Source organism: Aythya marila (assembly GCF_965140915.1).
Source record: "Aythya marila genome assembly, chromosome: 1".
Lineage (NCBI taxonomy): Eukaryota > Metazoa > Chordata > Aves > Anseriformes > Anatidae > Aythya > Aythya marila.
The window spans coordinates 146,598,339-146,625,943 of record NC_139042.1 but is presented as its reverse complement, the minus strand read 5'-3'; the positions used below and the strand labels follow the sequence as shown (position 1 = coordinate 146,625,943).

At 45.7% G+C, this 27,605-nt stretch overlaps 2 protein-coding genes across 2 annotated transcripts in view; one reads left to right on the top strand and one right to left on the bottom strand.

Annotated features, from left to right (window-relative positions):
- AGK (acylglycerol kinase) overlaps nucleotides 1-9,929 on the top strand; it is a 29,670-nt gene extending 19,741 nt beyond the window's left edge. Inside the window, exons 11-15 of the mRNA XM_082783796.1 lie at nucleotides 1,547-1,694; nucleotides 2,502-2,599; nucleotides 3,083-3,153; nucleotides 7,397-7,481; nucleotides 9,182-9,929. Coding sequence (XP_082639922.1) covers nucleotides 1,547-1,694; nucleotides 2,502-2,599; nucleotides 3,083-3,153; nucleotides 7,397-7,481; nucleotides 9,182-9,319 — 540 coding nt within the window. The 3' untranslated portion in view covers nucleotides 9,320-9,929. The remainder of the gene's footprint in view (nucleotides 1-1,546; nucleotides 1,695-2,501; nucleotides 2,600-3,082; nucleotides 3,154-7,396; nucleotides 7,482-9,181) is intronic.
- A 135-nt stretch (nucleotides 9,930-10,064) lies between these two features.
- On the bottom strand, nucleotides 10,065-25,810 carry DENND11 (DENN domain containing 11). Its single transcript, XM_082783780.1, has 9 exons — nucleotides 25,544-25,810; nucleotides 21,221-21,320; nucleotides 20,001-20,159; nucleotides 19,139-19,289; nucleotides 18,741-18,879; nucleotides 18,153-18,284; nucleotides 17,819-17,969; nucleotides 17,255-17,323; nucleotides 10,065-16,121 (listed from the first exon to the last, which is right to left on the bottom strand). Exons 1-9 carry the CDS (start codon nucleotides 25,776-25,778, stop codon nucleotides 15,926-15,928), a joined length of 1,332 nt encoding a protein of 443 aa, XP_082639906.1. The 5' UTR covers nucleotides 25,779-25,810; the 3' UTR covers nucleotides 10,065-15,925.
- Nucleotides 25,811-27,605: the final 1,795 nt, after the last annotated feature.

The following is a 27,605-nucleotide window of genomic DNA, read 5'->3' as shown; positions in this document are numbered from 1 at the left end:
TTCATCTGGCAGAACTGTCCATAATTAGACTGCTCATGAATGTTGATAATCAGGCTTCCATGTGTAGTAAAATGAACATGAAGATTAATAGCTTTTATTTTACCTTTAACTGTTGCTTTAAAATGATCCTGGAAAATTAAAAATTTGACCTGCATGAAAGATGAGGCATTTTCATTCGCATGCCTTTCTCTTCTCATATAAGGAGCCTCATGAAAAGGCTCTGGAAATACCCAGGAGCTGCAGTGGTAGATGAGATTGTGCAGCCATGGAGTTAAGGCTGTAATACATTCATGAAAGATTTCCACCCCGCTCCCCATCCCCAAGAGATTTGAGATGATGATTTTGTGTGCTGGTAATCTAGGTAGAAACCTATTCTTCACCTCTCTCCAGCCCCTTTCTCGCTTTTATTGAGGCCTGAGCCTCGGTGAGCGGCACTGATAGTGAGTCTCACTGGTGAGTTATTCATTGTACATTTAAAAGATATGTTTAACCTGCTGAAGGTTAAAGAGAAGTGCCCACTTTTACTGCTATTAAGATAAAAAAGTTTCTTCCTGATCTCCCCCAGTTGTGCTCTCCATTGCTTTATGTGCCTCCTATGTTATCATTTTGTTAATTTGGGTAAGAAATGGCTCCAACGTGTTGAGTTTAATCTTATCCTAGCTTTTCTTTGCAGCTGTGTGCTTTATCATTGCTGGGTTTGCTGTAGCTCTCCTTTGAAATGGCAATACATTTTAAAAAAAGATCCTATTATTCTATCCATACGTCCTCTATTTTAAGCATTTTCAGAAATTAGTTTTAAAATTAAATGAGAGGAAATAAACTTTGCCAGCAGCTGGAGGCTTTCAGGAGCTAAGGTTCTGCTGTAGGTCATCAATTTCTGGCAGTGGATCTGAAGCATCACTGAGAATAACACGGTATTTCTTTTCCTCAGATCTTTATAGAGCTCACCTGACTTGCCTTAAGACCCATTGTGTGCACCTGTCTAGTCAGGTGCTCTAATACGGTCACATCTCAGTTGTTTAAGGTGCTGAAAGACAAAGGCTGGCCAGATTTTTGAGCCCCTTGGCTGCACACAGCACTGTTGTCTTTGCCTGTTGGCACTAGACCCTGTTGTGCAGCTCTCTTTGAGGTTGCCTTGATGCCACGCAGAAAACAATTGTGCTTTCAGACATTACTCTTGACCTTGCCAGTTTTGGTTGTTCCCTCAGAAGCAGCTGTGTCACCCTACCCAGCACTGGCAGCAAAAAAAAACGCTTCCCTATGCTGTTGGTGGGGAAAGTACCCCGCTTCTGTGTAGGGAAGGAGTGGATTAGTAGGCTTGGGAACTGGGGGTGATCTTTCTCAAGCTGCAGAGATGTCATCTGGCATAGGAATCTGGAGCCTGAAGAGCCAAAAAGTAGGCTGAGGCCATGGCAGGATCTGGGTAGCTCCGAACGAGTGCTTGTGAGCACAGAGTAAATCGGCTGAAGGACTAAGCACAATAAACAGGCAGGTGCTCAACAAAAGGCCCTCTGTCTCTTGTGTTTCCTTTCCATGTAAATCCAAGGAATGGCCTCAGAAACGTCAAGCTGATCTCATGTACCTGGGTCCAACTGAGAGACCTCCAGAAGAGCCAGAGGAGAAACCGTCCAGACCTCCTTTGTATGTGAGGCTTTACAGGCGACTTCGCTTATACTGGTCACCTCCCCGAAAAGGTGAAGTTGGGTCTATTTTGGTGTAAAGTTACAGACAGCCTTTGCTTGTCTAATCAATCAGAGTTGTGGGTGCTTTTTACTTTTTTTTTTTTCTGTATTACTTTTCCTACTTTTCCACTCTCTTACTACTTTCCCTTTCCTTTTTTTTTTTTTTTTTTAATTAACATTTAAGTTGTGACTTTGTCAAGATAGTTACAGTGGCGTTTGTCAGAAATGAAACGAGTAGTTCAGTCAGTGCTCGTGGTCTCATAAGCAAAAGTGGATTTGTGAAGAAGCCAGTATGTGCTGTGGGCTCACAGTTGCTTGTTCCTAGTAGAGGCTTGTCACCTAGTAGAGGTGATTTAATAGAAGTATTTAGATAGAAGTGACCCGTATGTGAGAACTGAACCCTGGGGTTTTCTCTTATAGAAGGTACGTTACCACAGCATCCTGAACACTGGATTTTTTTTTTTTTTTTTTTTTTTTTTCTGGTAGCAGCACTTCATGTTCCTGTAATGCTAGTTCAGGAGATTTGTTAATCCTTGGCATAAGGATTTACAGGGCTGCCAGGTAATATGCTTGATAGTCTTTCATGTTACTGTGTGAATGCCAGTGTTTTTTTTTTCCTTCAGTATTCCAACCCCCCCCCCCCCCAAAAAAAAAAACAAAAAAAAAAACACGTGATGTTTGAAAGAAGGAAAGCTAGTGGTCACAATGGGTCAAAGTGATTTTTGTGGCTGGCATTGATGTTTTGTGCTTCACAGCAGTGAAATGATGATCTGTATAAGTAAATTCCCTTTAATGTTATATTCTGTTTCTGATTCACAGAAATCCCCCAGGAGGCAGCCCCAGAGGACTGGGAAGAACTGAAATTATCCACCATTGAGTTTTCCATTGCAACTCAGAACAGACAGCTTGATCTGACGGTAAGACTGTATAACTGGATTCCAAATGTTCCCTGCCCACACAGGTTTTGTTTCTTGCTAAATTCTCGTTCTTTTGTCTAAATAATTCATTGCCCTGTGCAAGTAGAGGCCCATGATTGAATCTAGGAGTGGGCAAACTTCAGAGCTGGTGTAAAAGCAAAAGCACTGGAGACTTACGTAAAAATGAATGTGGTGAGATCAGGAGGAGTCTATATAACAAGAAAGTTTCACTAAGCAAACAAAAGCTTTAGGGCTACCCAGGAGGAAACAGGACATCGAAGTGGACAGTCGTTTCCTTTCTCAAGCTTTCTCAGCTTGAGATTTTCCAAATCTCAAGCTGAGAAAGGAAAAAGCATTAAATGCAGAAGTGCATCTGCCTCCTTTTGTGAGACTCAGAACTGGGCATTTTTGCAGTATCATGGATGTGACATTTTGAAATGTTAACTGCTTCATTTCTGAATCTTTGTTGTTGTTGTTGTTTAGCGCACTGAAGACTTCATGGATATTTGCATTGAAGCAGATACTGTCAGCAAGGGACAGTTTGTGAACAGAGGGTGAGTATGGGAAGGCTGCAAAAAGATGTCCAAATCTCCGTACAAGTCAGAGTGCTAATTTTGAGGAGTTTTATGTTTCTCCCTTACTTTGTGCTTCAAAATTCCAAAGCAGAGGTCATCAGTCAGTAATGCTTCATGGAGGTTACTGGTTTTGTTCTTCAAAATTCTTACTGATTTCCTCTTTCTGGAAACAAGGCAGATCAGTCTACCTTGAGTTCTTCCTGGCCTCTCAGTTTCCTATACCTTTCACCTCTTTCTCCACTGGCATTGAATGATGATGCTTCGAAAACACTGTCACAACCCAGAGCTTTGTAGGCAGCCCAAAAGACTTCAGAATCTTTTAGCCCTAGCTGCTCAATGGTTTAAGAGAAGGGTCACAGAGCTGATGTGTTTGTACTATCAGTACCTGGAATTTTTGCACTCTGATAAGATAGGCCCAGCTTTTAAATGAAAGGCTCCCTTGGCTCAGTAACTCCTCTGAGATATGAGATCTGAGCTGGAGGAACTTTAGGAAGGTGTGAATTGAAACAGTGACTTTAACTAAATGTGTTGGTGCTCCCTGTATGTGGAGCAAGGAGGCTGCAGGTGTGACGAAGAAGCATGGAGAAAAGGAGTGAACACGTATTGCCTTACTTATGCTTGGAATGCTGTCTTGTAATGTGCTTGTTTATCTGCTATCACCAAATACAAATCAGAGCTGCCTTTTCCAGCTCCTGCATACCATCTCACTAGCAAATACATTGCATTTTCCGTGCAGTTTTTATTAGCAATTGATTTTCCTACTAAATCCAGTCCTACTAAACTCTTTTATATGTTACTGTTATATTTGCTAATTCTGTTTTCTGGTCGAAGGGCCCCCTCTAGTGAAAGCAGATGGGAAGATAGGGATACATTTTTACCTGGTTGTCATCACCCTAAGAGTTCCTGCATATGTGTCTTGTTTATGACATTAATAGCAGCAGCAGGCCCCTTATTTGAGCATCCCATGAGCCTCTGTGGGAATATCTTCTGATGTATGGATGCACAGTGGATTCGGATGCTTGCTGCAACTGCTTTTAAGTTGCATGAGCCATGTGGACCATATATGCTTGAGAGTGAAATCTTTGTTTTAAGGATTGCGGAAAGGAAAGGAGGAGGAGATTTTCCCATTAGCAGCAAGAGGAGTTTGACCTCTTAAGGTATATTCCAGTATACTGGGTTCTTGAACGCTTTGCTACCAGAAAAAACGTGGATGATTTGGGGTGATTTAAGGGAGAGGTGTTCAAATGTACACCCGGTGTGCAATGTCTCCCACGTGAACTGGGCATGCTTCATGCAGTTGTGTCACGTTCTTCTGACTGCAGTTACACTGCTATACGGAAAAAGCCTCAGTTGAGGGGTAACGTGCCCTGCTGGCTAGGTAATCAGAGGCAGTGCCGAAAGCTTTGAGCTGCTTTTCAAGCAAAGTTCAAAGAAACAAGATTTTTTGATTAAACACTGCCCACTGTCTGGAGGTAACAACAAAAGAGAAAGAGGGGTGTACGTGATGGAGCAACAGGAGGGACCAGTTACTTCTGCAGAGACGAGTCAGAACAGAAATAAAGTGCCCTCTTTTTGCAAGGCAAAATCAGGGTGTTCAGAGTGGCTCTCCACTGTGCAGTGAGTGCCTTTTTGGAGCTGCGTTTGAATCAAGCCCTTGTTACAGGTTCCCCCATGCCTAGCACCAGCAGGGTTTGCATTTAGAAACGTATGAAGCTTTTGTTTGTTTGTTTTGGTTTTGCTTGTTTTGTTTTCAAAGCATAGTTCTAAACACCCAGAATTTGGAGGAGTCGAGAATGATTTCAGGGAAAATGCTATATCAATACAGTTAACAAGTTATTTTTCTGTTGAAGAGGACACTGACATGATCTGGTCAGAACTGGTAGATCACAGAAACCATGCATCCTGCAGGGGAAACTACAATGCAGGCTCAGGCATTGCGTTTGTGTGGTTGGAGGCAATGCATCAGAACGCTGGAGGGCAGCTGCTGTTGAATCTCAAAGAAATCCCAAGTTTATAGAAGCACCTGCCGGCTGTGGATCAGATTTGTGTGAACAAGAGCATCTGCAGCAGGTGTAGAGGCGATATTTCAAATGAGGCAGGGGAAGAACAGGTGGTAGTGTCTGCTAGGAAGTGCTGAAGGGAAGACAGAAAGTGTAGCACCAGTAATCTATGTCCTGATAGCCAGCTCAGATTCTGTATATGGAAACACGGAGAGCAGTCACTCTGGGGCATGAGTGCAGTTACCAGTTACAATGTAGAAGACTTCTTTGTTTTTGTTACAGAATTTCACATCAGCTGATTTTGAAGATGAGAATTAGGTTAAAATTGTGTTTTATCTGCAGTAGGTTCTCTTTGCTTGTATTTTTGTAATTCAGTGTGTGGAGTAGGATAAGATGATCAATCGAAAATGTTGCTATTGGGCTTTATTCTTGCTCCTGTTTTGCTTTGCTGTCTTGTCTTGAGTAAGGAGCTGAATCACATGGAAATGATTCCTGATCCTTTTACACAGGGTCACTAGATAGGCGATCACTGCAGGAGGAGTTGTGTCTATTTTCTTCTCCTAGCATTCTCCCTTGACTAATCCTTAGTTACGTGTCTCATCCCTGTTGAGCTTATCTTGATCCCATATTCGCATTTATGTAGAGCCTTGTTTACCTCTGTTAATCAAAAAAATCTACGTGCTCACCAGAGTGCAGTATCTGGGACCTTACATGTTAAACTTCGAACAGATTAAACCTTAAGCAGAGAATATTTTGTGCTTGTTTGTACAGCACTGTATAAACTGACAGTATTGCATGCCAGCAATGATTTATAATTTATATTGCCAAGAGGATGTTTAATTCCCTCACAATCACTCATTAATCTTTTAGTATATACATATTGGATTAAAACCAAACTTCCCATAGTTAATATTGCTTTTGTCCTTCCCTGCCCTTTCCTTTAGTGTCTTTGCTTTTCTTCCTTTGTCTTTGGTTATCCTCACCTGTTTCAGCCTTTCTCTCTGGGATTTTCTGGAATTTTAAAGTGAGCATACATTCCTCTGGGCATGGATTATTTGCTGTATAGGGTGTGTCTGACATGTTTTTGCGATTTTTTTTTATGGGGACAACATGAGGTTATTTAAATACATGTATAATCTACTTTGATATCAGCCAACAGAACAGAGTAGCTGGGGACAGCTGGGATTGCCTGTCCTAGAAATACCTGCGGTAACTGTGCTTGAGAGCTGTGGTATATTAGCCACGTAACTGCTGTCCACTTTACTGTCTGTGTGTTGCTGTCTGTCTGGAAAGGAGGCCGAACTGAGGGTGGGATGTGGTGTACCTTGTGTGAAAGGTGACCCAAAGGGTTGCGTGCTTTCAGTCAGGAGACCGGGGAGAGGTCAGCATACCCAAGGATTTGTGTGCACTGTGCAGCAGCACGCACTGAGAAAAGGAAATGCACCGTGCTCTTCTTCAGCGGTTGATGCAGTGACAGGACAGCAACCTCAGGCTTGAAACACACCAAATTGCACTTGTACCACCAGCCTCCTGAGACAAGCAACTGCCTTCTAGGTGCTCCCACTCAACATCAGCAAAAGTAGGAAAGCAGCACTTCTCAAAGTGCTGTGTGTAACCAAGAATCTCATGGGCACCGAAAGAGAGAGAACAACTGAGAAAACTGCATTCTGTTTGGAATGGATAAACTGATAATCTGCATGTTTCTACACAAGAACAATTGAAAGGAACTAGTTAGAAGCCATGCTGGGTGGTGGCGATGTGAGAAGAGGGGATTTTTCATTTGGTTTGGCTCGATGATAGTTTAGTGGCTCAATATAACTATCAGGGTTTTTTTGGTTAGATTTTTTTTAAGTTGCTGGTAAGTCACATGTGTGCAGGGAATTTGAGGAGATGGTAGCCATCCAGCGTGGGAGCTGTACAGTTCTGCATGTAAGCGAGGAGCACAGAAGTGTTATAAAAGTACAAGCAAATGTATTCAGTGAACCTCGGAGCAGAAGTTGGTTGGAGTCTGTCAGTGCATACTGATACGTACTGACTGCAGCAGAAGAGGCAATGTCTGTTTTATTTTCTCACAGTTAAGCCCACAAGTCTTTGTATATGTATATAACCTCCAAGTTTACCAAATGCATAGTGATTTACCAACACATAAAGATGTGTCAGCTCTAAAAATAGCTGTTTCTGACAGAACTTTCTCCTTACCTTGCCTCTTTTTGTTTGAACAGAAGTCAAAAGATGCGTGATCCACATACGTGCCCTGAAGGGAGTCAGTGCATCCAAGCCAGCAGATGCATCTTGCAGCTTCCAGAGGTAAGAAGTTAAGGGAGATAGGAAACTTTGTCACTTTATTTCTTGGTGCCAGTTAATGCCATGCATTAAGAACTCTCTACTCCAAATCTGGGAAATTAATTACACAGTTGATGAGACACTCAGTTCCTCAGTGGAGCAATTCAGTCCCTGTCCAGGACACATGTACTGGAATTACAGACCAAGTGGTTTGCAAACTAGAAGGGAAGCTTCGTTCAGCCAGTAAATAGGGACAGAACTTCATGTGTACAGCAGTGATGGTTGTAAAGGGTCTCTTACTGAGGTGCATTGAATATGCGCGCCTTCACCATAGTATTAAAGACTGAATTTCTCAGTTACATTTTAGCCGGGAAGGGGTTATGCTGTAGAGAAGAAGATAAATATTAGAAGTGTTACGGGAGGGAGACACAAGACAGTGGGGCTCAGATTAACATAGGGAAGTGTCTTGAAACTTTGAATAGATTAAGCTGAAAAAGAAGCCAAAACTGCATCTACCTGTGTTGTTTAGATTACTCTGTTGTTGTGTCTTATAAAGAAGAGACTGTTATGGCCTTGGAGAGGACTTCCTTGTTTTTGCAGGGGCATTAAGTCAATCTCATAGATCATTTATATCTTCAAATGATACAGAGCTCTCATACCATTTGGAAAAAGAATTCCATATTAAAGGATAATAGAACATGCCAAAAAGTGAAAATATCTGTATCTACCAAGCAAAAATTGTGAATTATGATGTAATGATGAGCCAGCATCCTAATATTTGCATCCAGTTAGTCTCATGGCAGTCTTGCATTTCTTAAAGAATACTCTGGAGTGTTGGGCTCAGAAAGAGTTGTGGTATAAAATGAACTCTTCATACTGCAGCTGAGACCTTCAGAATATTTGTGCATGGCTCAAAGCAGCATTGTTCTTTAAATCCTTGACCTAGATCTGATGAAGGAACTGGAGACAGTTCAGATGAGCCTCACCAGTTCTGCAGAGAAGCAGGATACATTGATCCTGGTGGACTGCTGTGGCTCTGTGATTTACAGGACCTATGCTACTTTGTCCAGTCTGAGCTGTTGTGATGTACCATCTTATTTGGAGTAGTTTAAGTATCAATGTGACATAGCCTTGCCTTGAGTGAGCGTAGCACGTGCAAAGCAGACACCAGATTATTTTTAAAGTCAACATGACATTTTGATGAATGGTTTTAATCACTGGTAACTTTATCAGCATTAAAGAAAAAGCTCGGGAAAATTCTGCTGAGTAATTCCTGACCAGTGAATTACTTTGCATCTCACGTTTCAGATCAATAAATACCAAAAGGTGTTTGTAACATGGATTTAATAGGAATTATTTAACAGGCACTTCTGCAGATTAGCTTGTGTCACCGCTGGCAGGCCAAGAGCTAAGTGCATATAATTATAGTTCCAATAGCAAAGAATCTTTCAGTATAAACAATGTGGGTCATTAAGGCTCCCTAGCATTTAATTATCACCAATTAGCAACTAACTGAGGTAACATCTTATGCAGAAGGCTCTTAATACGGTATGTGCAGTGAAGGATAGCTCTCACTGTGTTGCTGAGACCAAATGGGCTGGAAGGCATGGGAAGGTGGTCATCCTGGTTAGCACAGCAAAGCATTCAACTTGTAGCCAATTAGTAAAAGCAGGTATCAGTATTGGAGCACTGCTGGAATAATCACCACTGTTATTTGTACACAGGGCGCTGAGGGATCCTTTGGTATTGATAACGAGGAGTATGAAGCCATGCCTGTGGAGGTGAAGCTATTACCCAGGAAGCTCCGGTTCTTCTGCGATCCCCGAATGCGAGAGCAGATGCTCCGTGCGGCAGTACAGTGAGACTTCACGTCAAAGGGGCCAGTGTTCACCAGTCTTATCAGGTTCTCTTCAAGGCATATCCTCACTAAATGGATTAACCCTACCAGATTAATGAGCCATTTGGCAATTTTAATGCACAAGGAACTTCCACTGAAGGTAGCTATTTGGCTAGCCTCAAAGGGGCTAATAATGCAAATTAAAATTCTAAGAATTGCATGTTAACTTGATGGCATTTTTTTTTCCTCCCCTGAAGAAGTCATCAGTGTTCCATTTACAGCACTGCAGGCTAAGTGCTATGTGCCAGATGCTACTGCTTTAATGCAATTGTATATTAAAGTAAAATGAAAGCACACTTGTCCTTGTGTTGGAAGAGTTTGTCTGCATTACCTATGAATAAATCTCAAGAAGGCTGGGACCTTGGAAAAATTGTTTTGAGGGACTAATGTGGAGAATGTATATGAAATGTGGGAATTGCCATATTGAAACAGGTGATAGGTTGTCTACTCTGTTGCAAAATAAATGGGAGATCAGGGACACAAAGCTTCAAAGGAAGACTGAAAACTTCCAGTATGTATCTTGGTAAGATACTTATGTTATCTTTTCATCTTGCTAGATTCAACAGGGTAGAGCTCCAGTTATTAACACAGTAGAAACATATTCCTTTGATTAAGTTTAGGCATGTTACACAGAAGCAAATTGGAGAATATCTTCATTGACCTGAGGCTGTATGGAATCCAGGTGGAAAGACTCTTTAACAAGCCAACTGAGCTTGTAAGTATTCCTTTTATTCCTGTAGTAATACAGTACAAATGAGAGCATCCAAATAACTTTTTTTTTTCATTGTACCTGGTTGCTCTTCTCTTTAATGTAATCACTGCTCATCATTCCTTACGCATCCCATATCCCTCTGAGCCCCAGTTCCATAATCGGTTTTGTTGATTTTCTGAGTTGTTTTTTTAATAGCTTCACTTTTAATTGCTGAAAGGAAATGTTATTGACTTCATCAAGGTTATCTGTTGGCCTTCTTATTATAACTTACACATTTATTTGATTCTGCCTTGCTTACTTGAGAACAAAAATAGATTGCTATTTTTCTGATGTGATTGCTGTTTGTACATAGCCCCCATGTCTAATCTAAGTTCATCTGTTGGTTGATTTGTTACTGTAGTCGAAGGACATTTGCGAATCGACTTCCAGTAGCATTTGTTTTTCTTTAATATGCAGCTTGGCTCCATGCTGCTGCAACAGCACCCTCTTTTGGAGGCTTGCTAAGGAAAAAAAATGCTTTGGAAAGGAACTGGTTTGGTTTCTAAGTGATGCTGGAACCAAACTGGATGCTGTCCTTCCCTTGGCTTTAGAGGGAGAAAACTAATTACCTAAGTACTTAACCTTTTTTTTGACTGAGGTATAGGATGCTAGAGGTCTGTTAGTTGTTCTTAATAATTGTGCTGGTGATAAGGGCCTTTGTTGAGCTGTCATTTGATCTAGAGCAATCACGAGTGCCCAGCAGACCCCTGGGTCACTCAGAAACATTGGCTGTATTCTGCTCTTTTTGCCTGCCACAGAGTTACCTGGAGTGCTCTGCAGCCACGGTCGGGGCAGTTCTCACCAGGAGAGTTTTCCCTCAAGCTGATTCTTCTCTAGGAAAATCAGCACTGGTTTTGCTCAAGTAGCATGAAAGACAAGGCAGCAGCCGTTTCAAAAAGGTAAGCTTTAATTATTTTTAAAAATACCCATGTTTTAGTAAGCAGTTTCACGACACAGCCACAGGCCTATGGGAGCAACCACACATCTGCAAGATGCAAATAACATCAGAGCTCTTACAGTGACAGCCAGCCTGTTTGAAGGGGCAAGGTAAGAACCAGCTCCTGGTTGATCTGGACCATTTTTAAGGGGAAAATGACTCTCTCCCTTCCCTAGCATCAGAGAGACTGCTCTTGCACAGTGTGATTCCTTGCTGAAGGGTAACTAAGAGCTCCTTTCAGAACTGGTATTCTTAATGCTGTTCTGATGTTAAAAGTACCAAGGAAAGGCTGAGATACGGGCCAATATTTAAATATTGATATCCATGTAAGTTAATTAGCTTATTTAGGTGATTTTTTCCCCTTCCTTTACAATTCGGAGGTTTTCCAGTATGGAGTGGTTGTAGATGTCTGAATGGCAACATTCAAAGGGGAAGGTGTGAGGAAATTGTAACGTGAAATAAGTGGAGGTTGAACCCACTGTCTACAGGGTAGAAGAAAGGACTCTTTGCTTATTCTTCTGTCTGACAGCAAGACAAACAACTTTTTTTGTATTAACTCTAAGGCAGGAAGGAGGAGTCCCACTCCATGAGAACACTTATTCTGGCTTCAACTTACAGTATGGCTAGAATGGCTTAAAATATTATAACATAAATAAAAATGAAGGATAACAATCTAATATTAGACTAGCCCAAGGCACCTGTTTATTTTAACCACAATTAAACATTTCCATTTGAATGGCATGTTGCATTAACCAGGATCTGAAATCCTGGTTCACTGGCATTTATCACATTTATCACCCTCTGGTTTAGACGGACATCGTTCCGTGAAGTCGGTGCATTCCAGTCCCTTGCAAAAGATGCGTGTTGTCATCTCTCACAATCACTACTAGACCATTATCTTTGGGGAGAGAGATTTAAAAAAAAAAAAAAAAAATGATGAGAGAATTTGGGTTAGCATGCTTTGTATGTAGACTTCTGCAGGAGGACAGAATACTTTTGCCCCACTATTTCAGAAACCACTCCCTTTCCAGAATAAGCCTGTGCAGTAAGCTACTTTATCTTGAAAAGGTAATAGTACTTTCTTTTGCCCTTAAGGACGCTGGGTAGGAGAGCTCATCTCCTGTGACAGATGGAATCATTAGCTCTAATATGCATTGGAGTAACTACTTCATTTATACCAGAAAAGAGGGTATTAGCGTGTCTCTAAGACAAATTTGAACTGTAATTCAAGAAAATACCTCCCTCTTAGTATCCATTATCATTGTTAGTTGTGCTGAGCTCTGTGCTGCTTGGCCTAAACTCGCAGTGGGAAGGAAGACTTTTCTCATGATTTAAATGTCTAGAAGAGTATATCCACTATTGAAATTAAAAATCGAGCCTTTATTTCTCTCTTGAGCTTTACCTTCCACTCCGGAGTAAAGTAGTAATAATTCATTACTTGATTACACATCTAGTCCAACTTAAGATACAACTGTGAAGCTCTTGCTCTCCTGTTTATACCCATGCAAGTACAAATTGAGAATCTGTAACGGCTGTACTATGGCCTAAATGTTAGAGAGAAACATACCAGGCTGTTTACTGCGGCACTGGATAGACATGGTTACTAAAACCATTTAACCTGGCCTGTCATCACCAGCTACAGACCAGAGACATCACACCAAAGAAATCAAAGGCACCACTGTAAAGGCAAAGTACTTTAAATGCAGAAGAGGATCTTGCAGTAATCAGCAATGTCCTACCTTATGCCACGCTTTCCTTCCTCTTTTAATTCAAAATATACCAAATAGCTGACTCCCTTCCAGCTGCTAGTATCCAAAAAAAAGAGCTGTTAAGCTCCAAGAAGGGGATTTTAAAAAGCTGTACTTCATTCAAGGTATAACAGTTAGCTCCTGGACAGATAACATTCAGTGAAATTAGCTCAAAGGCTAGAAAACAAAACCAGCCTGCTAAACAAGCCTTCATGGGACAAGCTGTAGCCATTCATTTATATTCAGTACCCATTTATCAAGGATTTTCCACATGCAACACCAATAAAAGCAACGTCGATTATATTCAAAAAGGACAGAGAAAGAGTGATAGAGAGACAGATAGTGCTGATAGAGTTCATTTGCAGAGAATTAATTAAAAAAGAAAAGGGCTAGGACAGAGAAGTCTTTTTTGTTCTGTTTTCTGTCTGGATATTTCCTGGCTTTTGTGGCAGTCATCTTCCAAGAAAGGCTGTAGAGAAACAGATTTACAAGGAAGAGCAAAATAGGCTGTAGCCATCCAGCTGGGATGTAATGTGGATGTTACTTTTACAGTAATCTGCTTGCTTTGATGCATCTGCACCCACGCTCTTGCTAGCAGCTGAAGACCTACTTTCTGAAAAGTAGAGGTTAGATAAATGCTAAATAATAAATTCAGGGGGTTTTGCTCAATAGATTCTAGCAGTGCTGTCTTGTAGCCACGATGTTCTGACAGCTCCTGAACATGGTGCTGTAATGTAGTTTGTTAGAAAAACTCTTGACTGCTGAGGCTGTAAAATCTCAATGACATATTAAAGGTTTGTTCTTACTCAGTTCAGCAAAAGAATTACTGATATCAAGGAGAACAGAAAGTCATTAACAGCTGATCACAGCTAAACTGCATAGGAAATGAAGAGTTGCTAGAGACTAGTTTCAGTTGTGTTTTTTTTTTTTTAATATCTGAAGGAAGTTAAGTCACAGTAATGTGGTGTCCACTACACTTTCCCAGGGGTCTTCAGTGCAGACACCTTGTTAAAATTGAAGTGGAAGTTGGAAGGCTTGGAGGTTGTGAGTTGCTTTTATACCAGAAGTGTCAATTTTAAAACAAAGCCTTTCCTCAAGGGAAAAAAAAAAGAGGAAAAAAAAAAAAACAAAACCTGACCCTTCCATTACACAATGTTCAGGTCCCATTTTTCACTCTATTTTTCCCTAACCTTTTAAGGATGAACATGTTACAGTTGTGAGCAACTGGCAATACAAGCAGCAGCATGTTTTGCCCTGTAGGAAAACATTCAAAGCACTGAAAAAGCAAGCAGTGAAGCAACTACTCAGAAACAGATCACAAGAACATAATAGGCTGAAGCTCATACCAGTGAACTGTGCAATAAATCTTGTGAAGCCTCTGATCCCACATTTCACTAAAACCTCTGAATCCAGAGCAAGCAAAATAACCTCTTTGCTGCAGCTAGCTGTCAAGGAATAATGCCAGCCTCCTTCCTTGAGTGACAAAATCCACAGGGGGTCTTCCTGGAGATTTACTTTACCTGTTTTAAATAGAATTAGCAGGTGAGACTTCTGTGGTTCGGGTGCTGTCCCGTTCTATAAAAATGCTATGGTAAATGTACACACCAACTGCAGCTTGCATTTCTACAAACTGCAGAAAGGCTCCAAAGTGCTGAAGTCTCTTACAGTAGAAGCAGCAGCTCAGTAGGCCTGGTGATAGTTCAGGAAGAACAGGTAGCTTAAAGCTGATGCTACTACTGCCCAGAGGATTTTGGACAAAGCAGTACGTCACACCTACAAGCCACAGCACCATTCTTGGACTTGGTGTGGCCAAGTCTTGGCAGACATAGCCTTTCTGGAGGGAAACTGGCCCTGTAGCAGGTGAATCCTATCTTTTCACAGTAAAAGACTGAGGAACGCTATTCATCTGATTCTGCAGCTCCTCTGCTCAGGAAGAAAAAGGCTTGCAGCTTTTAGCCAGTTAGGAACAACAAACTCCAAGGGAGCTGCCTGCAAACCGTGCAGTTGTCCCAGCTGGAAGGTCGCGTACTGCTGTCTGTCTCACACCGAAGACAAGGACAGTGGCAGGCAGTGCTGGAGGCTGCTTGACAAAGGATTGGCAGACACTGTTAACTCACAGGAGGGGCAAGTACTGCCTGCTACAAAGAAAGGGCTAGTGGCATTAGTTGGAATACACTTTAATTCAACCCAATCCTGCCCAGCTTCATCTGAGCTGAGACTGGCGAGCATAGTGACTGCAAGGTGGCTCAGTGACGGTGGTCCCTCTGCAGTGCGAGACCGTCTTGCTGGTTTGAAGACTTGAATCCAAAGCAGCAGGTTCAATACAACCGAAAACCAGAGGAAGCGGAAGGAGGGATTAGGTAGAGATGGTGCTCTTCTCCAGCTGAGAGACAGGTAGGTGTAGTCTCTGACAGCTTACACCACCTCCAGTGCTGAAAGTGAAACCGTGCCGCTCGGGTAAGCAAAGTCATTAGTTCCTGTAGCACCCCCTCAGCCCAGCATTGCTTCTGCCACTGATGAGGAAGGGTGGCTTTATTCCAATTCAGCTGCTGAAAGCTGTTTGAGGGGTGTTTAAAGGAGTCCCGTTCTTTATCATTGGTTTAACTGTCCCCACCCAAAAGCATGGTGGGACAGGAGATGTTTGAGGAGACTGGGCTGCTAATAGCCTGTGCTGAAGCTCTCTTCAGTCCCCACGTAGAGGAGGGAATGATAGGATGGTTTTCCAGTCAAGTCTTGAGAGCTCAGCAACAGCATTTCACATTGGTCCCCATCAGACAAAGTGCTTTCCTGAAGGCCTCAGCCCTCAGGCATCCAGACTAGGCCAAAACTTAGCTATCACTGGCACCACTGAGGGTTGGTGCAGGGGTGCCACTGGTCATATCTAAACAAAACAAAACAAAAAAAGAAGGGGAGACGAAAACAACAACAAAAAAATGGAGCAGGTACTTCTTGGGGAAATCAAGGTGGTAAAAATAAAATCACGTTTTGTTGTACAATTATAAATACTTTCCATATAGAGTTATTAAATAAAAAGAGATCTGTCCAGTGGCTGTGGTGAGTTCCAGTGATGCCCCTAAGCAATGTCTGATAGTCTTTAAAAAGTGATCTTTGTTCCCCATCTCTCTGGCCCTTGGTTTAAGTGCAGCAGGGGTTGTCAATGACTAGCATAACATCAATGCCATACACTTCCAGGAGGTCCATAAGGAAGCTTCGATCCCCTTGGGGATCCAGACCCATGCCTCGCGCGTGGTCAGCTGTCAGCGTCTTGTCCTGGCTGGCTGACACTTCCATCAGGGTCTGAAATATCCGGTTGTTCTGCTCCATGAAAAACCTGTAGGGTAAAGTCAGCTGAGATGATGGCATTGGACCCCAAAAAGACAGCATATTTACCAGACCGGCAGCAGAGCCCCAGAATCATGTTTAACCCACTTTAAGCACAGATCCCACCCTGCTAGGTGATACTGTAGTAGGTTTCTATCCACCCTGTAACAGAGGGTGGAATAAACAAAGCAGTATCTTTTAATTTACAGTGGTGCTTTTGTCTGGTTGAGTTATGGTAGGCATTTCACTTTTCAGAAGAAAGCCACGATGTCAGCTAGAGCTGACAATTACTTTGTGGTAATTAAGTGGGTATATCAGACCTATAGCTCCGTAAAGCAAAGGATGAAACAATGGTTTTATCCATCTAAGTAAGCCCTTGGGTAAATAAATTCTCCATTATTGGAGCAGAACACAACAAAGGGAGCTACTTCTTACGTAGTGCTTTCCTAGGAACACAAAAGGCTTTTCAAAAAGAGCTCTGACTACGGCTGTGCAGCTCAACACAAAGTCCTGCCCTGACAGTCCCTCAAACAATTTCATCCTAGAACTTCTCGCCAGCTGCTGCAGCCTGTGAACAATAGCAACAGGCAGTGGAGGGCTTCAGAGGTGGTATAGGTGTGGTTTTCATCTCATTCTGTACCTCACAGTCTACATCCAGTTCTGGTTCCTCTGTGTCCCAAGTACAGAGCCAGCTGCATCAATGGGCTAATCCTTCACACTCAGGTCTTATCTCCACGCTGTACCTCCCCCAGTGCAGTACAGTGCCTGCTTCCCACAGACATTGTGCTTTCCTGAGCCAAATGTTTCTTGCATGGAGAGTCCTACGGTGTTTACGTTTTCAAGAATGGGAGGGGATTCTTGCATTTCTGATTTTGTTTTAGAAGTTTCTTTCTCTGTTCCAGCACTTAAGAGTCCCCCGTGGAGACACACATGGCTGCCTTTAGCATCTCAAATTGCAAGAGGGATGAGCTGAAAAGCTAGAACCAGTTTGGCTTCTAGATCCCTAGAGAAACACAGAACTGACTATGGAATTGTGTTAGCCATGGTGTCTGATAATATGCTACACTAGTGCAACTTGAAATCAGTGAAAGATGCTCCCAAAGCCCAACAGTGACCAACTACGTGTTAGAGGTAGCCACTTACAAGATGAAAAGGTCCTCTTCACACGAGCTACAATCCTCACCCACTTCTTGAGAATACATTAACATCTGCCTGAGAGAAGGGAGACGGATTAAATGCACGTGCCTCCAGTGAAGCCCAAAGCATTATGAAATAACGATTAACAATGAAAACCTCACATCCATTTCTTGGTGACAAATCAGATTAGTCCCGCTGGCCCAGTATCTGGGGCAAGGGAGCCTTTATAAGGCACGGGACTAGAAATCAGGGTAGAAGGGTCATGTTTTCAGTTCTGCTACTGATCAGTGGTGCGTCACTGATCAGTCACAGAATCACACTCTGCTTCTCTTCCTGCCTTCTGTCTGCTCCACCAGTTCACTGATGGAGTGATCACAGGTATGCAGAGTATCCAGGGAGTCTCATAGCAGCCAGCTACAGTGGAACCAGAATCAAAGAGATGAGCTGAAGCAGTGGAAAACTTGAAAAATATTAAGAGAAGGTGGCAAGTACCAAAGAGGAGTGTCCTCTCTATCCCACACAGTATTGCTCTGCTAACAGAACCGGGACCACTCAGATCTCTAGTGTTACCTCTGGTCATTGAGCCGTCGGTACTTCTCCTTGTCAGCATTGTTAATTTTCAGGAGTGGTTGCAAATGCTCGTGATGTGTCTTCACATTCTGGTTGTCCACATAGACATCATAGAGATCCCGTTTCTCCTCAAAGATCTTTTCTGTTGTACCTGCCAAAATCAGAGAAGGTTAGTCAGAACAGCGTGTTGCTTTCCCTGCAGACCAACTGTTCTCTCCTGCCTTTGCAGACAGTCATTCCATGCACATCTTATCTTCAGTTTTAATTCACAGGCCGGTGTCTCAAGACATTTTGCAGCCCAAGGTTAAAGTTGTGTCTAACCCATCATACTTACAGGCCACGTATGATACTTCTGTCTCCAGCATTTCTATGTCTGCCACATTCACATAGAAGAACGGTTTGGACTCTGGGACGGTTCCTCCAAGACCAGGTAGAGAAACGTTGGCAAGGCAACAGCAGCAGTACACTGCAGACAAGAGGAGGATGTGCTGAGATGCTTTCAGTAGTCTCTGCAAGGGCATTACGAACCCCGCTTACCCAGCTCTCCCACACGCTCCTATGTAAACAATGGTTAAGGCTTTGAAATACTTCTGAACACCAGAACTTCTCAAGTGGGAACATCTTATCCTGGATAGGAAATAATCAGCTTTCCCACAGGAATTGCATGTTCTGGATCCCACAGAATCGTTCAGCAGTCTTATTTTCCCGTGTTTGACAGCCCCAGGTATGTCCTTACCCAAAAGGCCCGAAGAAAAGCATTTTGTAAGAAATAGGTAAATGCAGGCCAAACTGTATCTCCATGAGGAACGCTTGTGATGGGGTTTTAAGACCTGCATGATGTCTGTACCCTCAATACCCACAGGCATTTCTGCAGTTCTTCAGCCTACTATATAAGGGCTCTGTGATGTCCCTGGAAACGTACCTCTGTAGCAGACAACTCCAACTGGGGGCGGTGAAAATATCAATATGCGCTTGCGCAGCAGGGCAAACTTCCAGAGGACAAGAATCTGCTCACCAAAGAATTTGATGAACTGAGACATACAGCCAGCAGGGTGTGTGATCTGCAGGTGGAGGGAAAGGGAAGAAAACAGCTCAGAGGTGAAACAGGGACACATGCACAGATGTCTAAGTCTGAATGTGGGAGCAAGACCAGCACACGGCAATGAGGGAACGGCAGCTTCGAGCAGCCCAAGTAACAAAATCTCATCTAAAGCAGCCTACAAAGTGCTGGGGTGACTGCTTATGTAAAGAAGTAGGAGACATCAGTAAAAAGCAGCAGCACGCTGCGCATTCCTGCAAGCCCCAGAGGCCCTGCCTCACCTTCATCTCGGGGTACATGTATCTGTGGATAGACGGCAGCCAGTGGACAGGCTGCTGGGATGCAGTGCCCTTGCCATCAGGGAGAACTCCTTTCTTGTCATCGTAGAATGCCTCTAGATGGGAGTAGTGCCCTGGCATCTCCAGCTGGTGTCTGGAAAAGAAAGGGAAAAGGGAGATTTGTCGCACCTCCAGACTCTGCTTATTTAGTGCCTTGCCCCAGGCAGTATCTGCTTTCCTGCGTGGCAAAGGAGCCCCGGGTGCCTCAGTTGCACAGACTTAATCTAGGAGGGCAGCCTGAGGATCAGGGGTAACACCGACTTTCAACACAGTCAAAGAACACGGGCAGGACTGAAGCAGACAGTGAGCTGATTTATGCACAGGACTGATCCTGTTCCAAAGTACGTTCAGGTAGGAACAGCTTTCCTTGCTACCACAACCATTTTCCTGGCCAGGTGTACTCAATGCAGCTGAGGCATACAGCTGGCCAGGATCACCGTGACAGGCTTTTTTGTGAGCCCTTACAAAAATAGTTTTCAAAAGGAGAGAGAACTTGTTGTCCTCTCAACAAGAGGATGCTAAATTCTTGTGCTTTCCCCTGACAGTTTTTTCCCCACTGTGCTTCAAAATAAGTAGGGTTTGGATAGCATTCCACTAGGCTGTCAGCAACAAGCAGGCTGCTGCTGAATGGGTTCCTTTTCTCCTTCCCTATTGTGAATTGTAACCCTCTCTCCAGTGAGCCTGTCATTCAAATTGTATCTTGACATCTTCCCCATGTCCTCACTCCCACCTAAAACCATTCTCCATCGGGGCAATGTTACCTTCCCCTGGTGGAGTGGCCAGTCCCACAGCCAAGGGAACTTACCTGACCTGATTCTCCAGGAAGTGCATGTACCTATAGAGCAGGGTGTAAGAAGGGGACAGAATCCCCACGGACTTCATGCGGGCACCACGCTCTAACTCGCTCTCCACGGGCATGTTGGCAAAGCAGGCCAGGCCAAAACAGAGCCCCTTCCGGAAATAACTGGGGACAGACATTTGACAGAAGAGTTAATGTTAAAAGATGGTTAAAAGATGGGAATGAACGACAGGTATCTATCTGTGTCATCACCAGAAACACTGATTTGGGAACACCGTTCCTTCTTTCAGGAACCCCCTGAAATCCCACCTTGCTATCTGAAAGGTTAAGGGCTGGCCTTGGGTGTCTCAGCCTTCCCAGGAACAGGCCAGGACATTTAAGGCAGGAGTTCCCAGTGCCTCTGCCACTAAAGCCCCAGCAGCCGTATCACAGCATGGCAGCCAGTAAGGGAAGAACTCGGAAAGCCAGGTGAGGATGCAGGACCCAATCAACACAGCGGTGTTCTTTTAAGGAAGAGAACCCCACAGCACATGGAGTTGTGAGTAGTCTGGCTACCCAGCCATATTTTGGGTGCCTGCACGTGGAAGCATGCTCTAGCTGAGTGCAAGGTTAAATCCATATGTCTTTGAGAAAGTAACTGTTATTCCTGACCAAAAGCCATGGTGTAAGTGCAACTCATTGCAAACCTGTGCTGCATTGCAGCACTGGGCTAGCAAGAGCATGAGAAAGGAGAACTAGCCATCAGCCTTTCCACCGAAGGAGGAGAAGTAAGTGAGGACCATTTAACACAACGTTTAAAGGATCAAAAGCACTGACAGCATTAAGAACCACAGCATTTCTAAGTTCTTTTTTTTCTGCAAAATCCTTCCTGCCATTCTCTCTCCTTCACAGCATGTCTCTGCTGACTGTCTGAAAGGTTGCAGTGCAGTGCGATTTGCTCAATAAGCATTAAAATTTGCACATCACCGAGAAGCTGGCCTTCCCCATTCACTGGCTGACCTCCACAGCTAAAAGCTGTCACACAGCAGATCCCACATAGTTTGCTGGTACTTTGTACCTTGTTGAGCGAATCTGATCAGTATCTTTTGCTTAGCTAGATATGTGTTGGCAGCACAGCAGTGCAGGAATTTAATTTCATAGGTGGTATTCTCCTTGCATGTCCTGAATCAAGGGATGGTGTAGATGCACAGCTCAGGGAAGCAGCAGGATAGCTCCGAGATACTCACATGAAGTCTGACTGGATTTTGTGGGACCCGCTTGCCATGGATTTGAATTCCACGCCTTCCAAATCGATATCTTGAGGTAAACACCACTCCACCATGTTGCCTGCAAATAAGCAAATTTATTGGAGTGAGCATGGATGCAGTGCTCATTAGCAAAGGGTCAACACCAGCAATTGCAAGTTGCTGCCTTTACACCGCTGGGATGCCAGCGTCACTGAACCAACACAGCCCCTGAACTCCTTACCTGTTTTGGACAGAGGCAGTGATACTGTACTCAACACCTCTCTTGCAAATGTTACTTGTTGCAGCACAACACCCAGATGTTGCAAAAACTTCCCGGTTGTTTTGGAACCTAGTGGTACTTTATGGGTTTATTCTTTATACACTATCACAGAGCAGCTACCGTTCTGCCCCACCGGGCACTCCGACAGTGCACAGGGTGTAGCACCAGTACTGTTCCCTTCAGGCTGCCTACCTGAGTATCTGATACAGACAGAGCCCTGACCATGGACTGCTGCTCTTTAGGGTGAGTTTATGTGATAGATCATAGCAGCATCAATATCTCCCTTTGACTACGCGTTGTAGGATCAAACAGGAACCCCTAAACCAGCATCCTGATCGTCAGTACTCCCTAGAATTTCTCTCTATTTTTTTTGGAAGGGAAGGAGGAGTCAGCTAAAGCTTGATTTGGAGGCCGGGGAGTTCCAAGCGCTGCAACATGTTTGTGCATGCTAGAATAACCACACAAAAAGCACATGAATTACAAACTAGATCAAAACTAGCAAACGCCTGTCACCTGACAGCCCAGCCAGAAAGCACGCAGTTCAAGAGAAAAGGCCACCTGAGGGGCCTGATCCTGGAACAGATGATACCAGAGCGGTCACAAGAAGTCCCTAGAGCTGACAAAGTCTTGCCTTGCCACTAGCAAGTTTACGACAGATGAAAATGGGCACTTCTTGTGCTTTTCCATACAATTCAGAGCCTAACCTGCTCTTCTGGACACCCCTACTGCAGCTACGTGTGCTGTAGGCTCAGGCCATGGTATTTGAAATCATGTTTTCATTTGAATGGATTTGAAATAATGCAACTTATTTTTAAAAGCAAATGGAAAAACAAAGTTCTTTGGTATATAACACAATGGAAGATGCAGCACAAAGATGCTTTCAACTGGCCCAGTCCTTCCTCCTGCCTTTAGGGATAAGCCTCGCAGCCGCGCTTGCGTGGACACAGCACGTACGTTTGAAAGGGCCCTGTGCTTAGCCCAGACTTTTAGAAATAGATGCCTCATGTTTAAATAGCTCTATTTCTGAGGCCTGCCTCTTGTGTTATTACTCATCCCGCATAAGTATATGCATGCAAACTCGCACAGGAATTGGGCTTAGCTGCTGACATTTAAGCGGGCTATTTTTCTTCTCACACAGATATTGTATTCAGCAGACCTCCCCCAGCCCTGCCTGGCAAGGACTTCAAAACACAGCAGCAGAAGTGCGGCAACCAGAGAGAGTTTGCATCCAGCTGCGAGCTCCCAGTCCCCGAGCACACCTCTCCCACAGCGCCGAGCCAGCTGGGGGGCAGCAGCAGCAGCCTGGTGACCCTGGGCACCGCCGGGGGAAGGCACGGAGCGGAGGCACTGTCGCCTTTAAGAAGTGTGAAAGGCTGGCAGAGAAAGCCAGTGACATCATGGCAGCCTGCACGGTCCCCTGTAGGCTTTGCATATTATATATAGATGTTGGCTTTTGTTGTGTGGGTTCGTTTTGTTTTTAAAGGCACAAGACCCTTCCTTGGCAGAGCCAGGAAGTAAGCCCGGAAGGCTATCGCCTGGTAACCGCAAAACTGGGGTTAGGGCTAGATCCTCTTTTAAGCCTCGCATCACAGAGAATCACCTACTGGTTGTATTGGTTGTATATTAATACATCTGTAAGCAGGAGCACCATCGAGCACAGGAAACTTTGCTCAGTTTAGTCAGAAGTACTGCTGCGAAGCGTTATACCATTTATTAGAGGCATCGATGTGGACACGGCTCCAACAACAGGTGTGCTGCAACAGCAAGGAGGGAAAAGATGTCTTGAAACAGAGCCTTAACCTATGCATATCCATGAAACCTACTTGCGTAGCAGGTAGCTTTTTTTTTTTTTTCCCTGGGATCTGTCACTGGGAGCTGGCATAAGCAATCCACACCTGTGCTCCTGGCAGTTCCTCACGCCACCTTGCCCTATGAATGTACTGGCGACGTGGCAGTCGGAGAGCAAACGTGGAGATAAAAAAAAAAAAAAAAGAAAGTCAGTCTGGTGAAACAGCAGAGCAAACAAAGGAAAGACTTCACCCAGATGCAATAGCAACTGCCAGCCTGCATGAAAAACAAGAGGGAGGAGAGAGTAATGCAGAAAAACAGGAAGCATTTCCCTTCTCTGGGCATAGAGCAGCTCTCGTGCGCACAGGAAACTTTCCAAGTGAGAGTCAAGCAGTGCTAGAGAGCTGGCGAGAGGTTTTGCTGAGACAAACCTGGAGATCTGGAGATCTCCCAGCACCAGGCCAAGTCAGAAACTGCGCTCTTGGTTTCTGGTGTACAAAGTTAAGGATGTTCTTCCTCTTTTCCTCGTCCTTTCTCTCCTCTGGATTTTTATATCCTTGCAGTGCTAGCACTTGGTGGCTGCAGTGTAGTCATCACCTGGCCCTCCTCACCACTAGGATTTCCAAGGTCTTTAGGGTCCCCAGCCATGCAGTGCTACTGTGCTGTGCCAGGACAGGAGAAGCACCAAGTGAGACCTAGCAGTATTCTGGCTCAGTTTCCCAGATGGGAGAAATGCAGGACAGAAAACCATCACTTTTATGTTTACTGCTAGAAAATGCATTTCTTCCCTCGCTTCCTCCCCCATTACTCCCATCAGCCCGTAAGCCAACAGACTGCGCAGGACCTCCACAAGGTTGTCTGTCATCACCATCGCAGAAAAGACGGTTCTGCCTCTTTTGCAGTATTCTGATAGGGAGGATGTGGCCATTGACTTCACTTTATCTTTCTTTATCTTCTTCCCACAGCAGAATTTATTGTCCTGTTCACTTTTGTTTGCTTTACCCAAGACAAATATGAGTCTAGCAGAGCACATGGGCTGGAGCCTAATGCCAAGTAGGTCACACCAGCGGGTGTATCCCCAGTGCTGCCCAGCATAATCTCGGGCCTCCAGTTACTCACTGCCCGAGAGAACACGTGTACCAGGAAATTCAGTTTAAACTCGTTAAAACACCTTGTGACTGCGCTCTTTGTGGGGCAGTGTTTGCACAGACCAGGCGCTCACACTTTTTCAAGTCTCAGGACATTCCCAGCTCGTTACTCCCTTAAGGAGAGGGCTGCGGACGGTCAGGGAGCAAAGAGAAGGCTGCGTGGCTGGCTGCCGGGCTGCCACCATTCTGCACTTAGCTCGCAGCACATTAATGCAAGAGCTGTCCTTGCAATAGCCATGAAAAGAGCTCCTCACAAGTCCCACGGGTTTACCATGCTGGGAGTGGGGTGACCACCACTGGTCCAGACGCTGCCTCTGACCCCTAGGTCATGCCCAGCACATGCACCTGCTGGAGGCACTGATCTTGTCTGCTTCAAACCCTTTTAAATTCGGGAGGGAACCTGTTACGGTCTGTATTTGCCCAGTTACCACATCGGGGACCAGGTACTCCAGGTGCCCTGCACAAGTCCTTTCCAAGATGTGACGCAGTTGACCCAGGAGTTCCTGCTCTTGGCCCCAACAACCCCACACCACTGCAGCTCCAAAATCTTCTTTCCGAGCCCACGTCCTCCACGGTGACGCCTCCCACCCGTGACGCTGCGATCTGTCGGTGTGTCCCTCGCAGCCTTACCGTGTCCCTCGCAGCCTTACCGTGTCCCTTACACTCAGCACCGCTTCCGAATCTTCCTGGACGTGACGGGCTATTCCGAGGCCGATGCCACCCCATGCAAACTGCGGACGGGACGTGAGGGGAGCAGTTCCCAACTCTCCCGGGACTTCTCTCAAAGCAGCGGCTGCTCCCCAGGAGCCAGCCAGGGAAATCTCACCGTGTCGTGGCAGGCACGCAGCTCACCGACACACAACCTGCTGCTGTTCTGGACACTGAGGACAACCCCCCCAGCTGGGGAGATGCCACCAACCCCACCTCGGCAGCCCCCGGGCTGCGGGACGGGGACATTTTTGGGAGCCCCGTGGCGTGGGGGCACAGAGCCCACCTTCCAGCCCACCCTTCAGGGCCGTCCCTCCCAGCACCCCGACCCGCCACACGGCGCTTCAGGGACCCCCGCACGGCCCCTTGCAGCCGCCCCATCCCCGTCTCCCCCCTCACCCGTGCGGGGGTCGAAGGTGACCACGAAGACGGCCACGATCTGGTCCGGGTCCTCCTCCGCCCGCGGCGGCCCCGCCGCCTCCTCCTCGCCTCCCCAGGGCGCCGCGCTCCAGCCGCCGGCCAGGCGCCGCCCGCCTCCTCCTCCTCCTCCGGCATCGGGGGCGGCCGGCGGCACCCCCAGGGCCGGGCCCTCGGCCCAGAAGAGCAGCGGCGCCTCGTCCCCCCGCTCCACCATGGCCGCGCCGAGCCGAGCCGGGCCGGGCCGGGCCCAGCAGCGCCGGGCCGGCGGGAGGCGGGGATGGCGGGCGGGGACATGGCGGCCGGGCGGGGCCTGAGGCTGAGGCACGGCGCTGGGGTTGGGGCTGGGGCTGGGGTTGGGGTTGGGGTTGTTCCCTTCGTCTTGTGCCCCCCCAGGGGTTGTTCCCTCTGAACTGCACCTCCGGCAGCTGCTGTGCAAAAATAGGGGAGCTCCCTTCTCCCCACTCTGTCATCCGCACGTCAAAAAGACCTCGGCTCAGAGGGAATAGGACTGTTTGAGGAGAAAAAAAGTCTCTTTCGACAGAAAATGAGCACGTTTTCCCTCCAACTGAGGGCTAGTAAAATCGTCTTCATATCTCCAGAAAAAAATAAGAAGTGAAAATGTGGTGGCTTTTAGGTAGGTGCAAGAGTAATGAGTAGAGCCTTCTTCACACCCCGTCCAACTTTCCTCCTCTACACCTCCCATTCCTTCTTAGAGGAACAGCTATCCACAGCCCCTGAAAACAACAGAAACAACAACAAAAAAGGGCAAAAAATGGACAGCGGGACAGCAAGTGCCATGGGAGAAGTGGGTCTGTGCGGCAGCAAGAGCCTGGAAGAAACGCTGCAACCTCTGGGCCAGATGCGAGCTGCGAAAACAAGGCTGAGCGCCTGGCACGTCCTAATACCATTTTGGTGGTGTGTGTCAAGGGAACTGCTGGCCATGGTCTTAGCAGGCAACTTCAGAGACCCAGATGGCCACGCTTTTAATTTAAAGGCCAGCCTATGAGGGTTGATTGACCTCAGATTGTCATGTCCCTTTATTTCCTGAAGGGATTTCCCTTTAACCTGTGCACTGGTAACTACACGCCAATGCTGACAAGCCCCGGTCTCTTCTGGGCTGTGACTGCCTCCACTTTCTGCACATCCCTCCAGCAGCCCTCCTTGATGCTAAGAGAAAAGGCTTCTCCAACCTCGTTCCCAGCTCACTAAAGCTCGTTCTGATCCCTGTTCAAAATGCAGGCTTCATCCTGCTCCTGCTGAGCGACAGCAGACCACCTGCGTGTGCCACTGGCATCAGCATGGCCAGTGTCCCCCTCCTCTCCCTGGGCACATACGTGACACCTCGAGATGGGAACCCACAGTGAGCCCCACATATGGTCCCCTCACGAAGTCTAGCACATTATAACTTAGGCTATGAACCTCCCAGTGCAGGCGGCAATGCTTTCCAAATTAACACACGTCTAAATGCAGGAAGCCCAAATTCAGACCTAAGCGGGTCCGTCCCCATCAGACTGATCGTTTATGTAAGCTGAGCCCACGAAGACTGCATCCCCCGTGGGATTAACATGAAGCAGCCTGGCTGTCAGCAAACATCACCTCCCCGCAGGGCCGGCAAGCTGGAGGAGGGAAGAGCGTGCAGAAGCAAGGGGATGACTCAGAGGGAGCCCCGGCTCCCTGCAGAGCTGGCTGCAGACCCACGGCAGATCCAGACCCACAGCAGCCATACACAGGTGCTGCTGAGCTCCAGCTGCTTCCCATTAGCAATGGGGCAGGCGTAAGGTGGTTATAAATGCACAGGAGGAGGGTTCCCTGTAAGGTGTCTGGTAACAGCTTAGGGATCCCTCTGCTTTTACAGCTGTAGGTGGAGTGGGGTCTCCTTTTTCTGCTTGAGGAATTGGAGAGGGAAAAGGGAGGGGGAGGGCTGTCGTGCTTTGCTCTGTAGGGTTTGGTAGCTCAGTCTCTGTGATGGCAGTAGTTGATGAAGTGCTGGTAGGTGGAGAACTTCCCTTGGAAGCTCACTGGGAAAGGTAGAGAGTTCTGG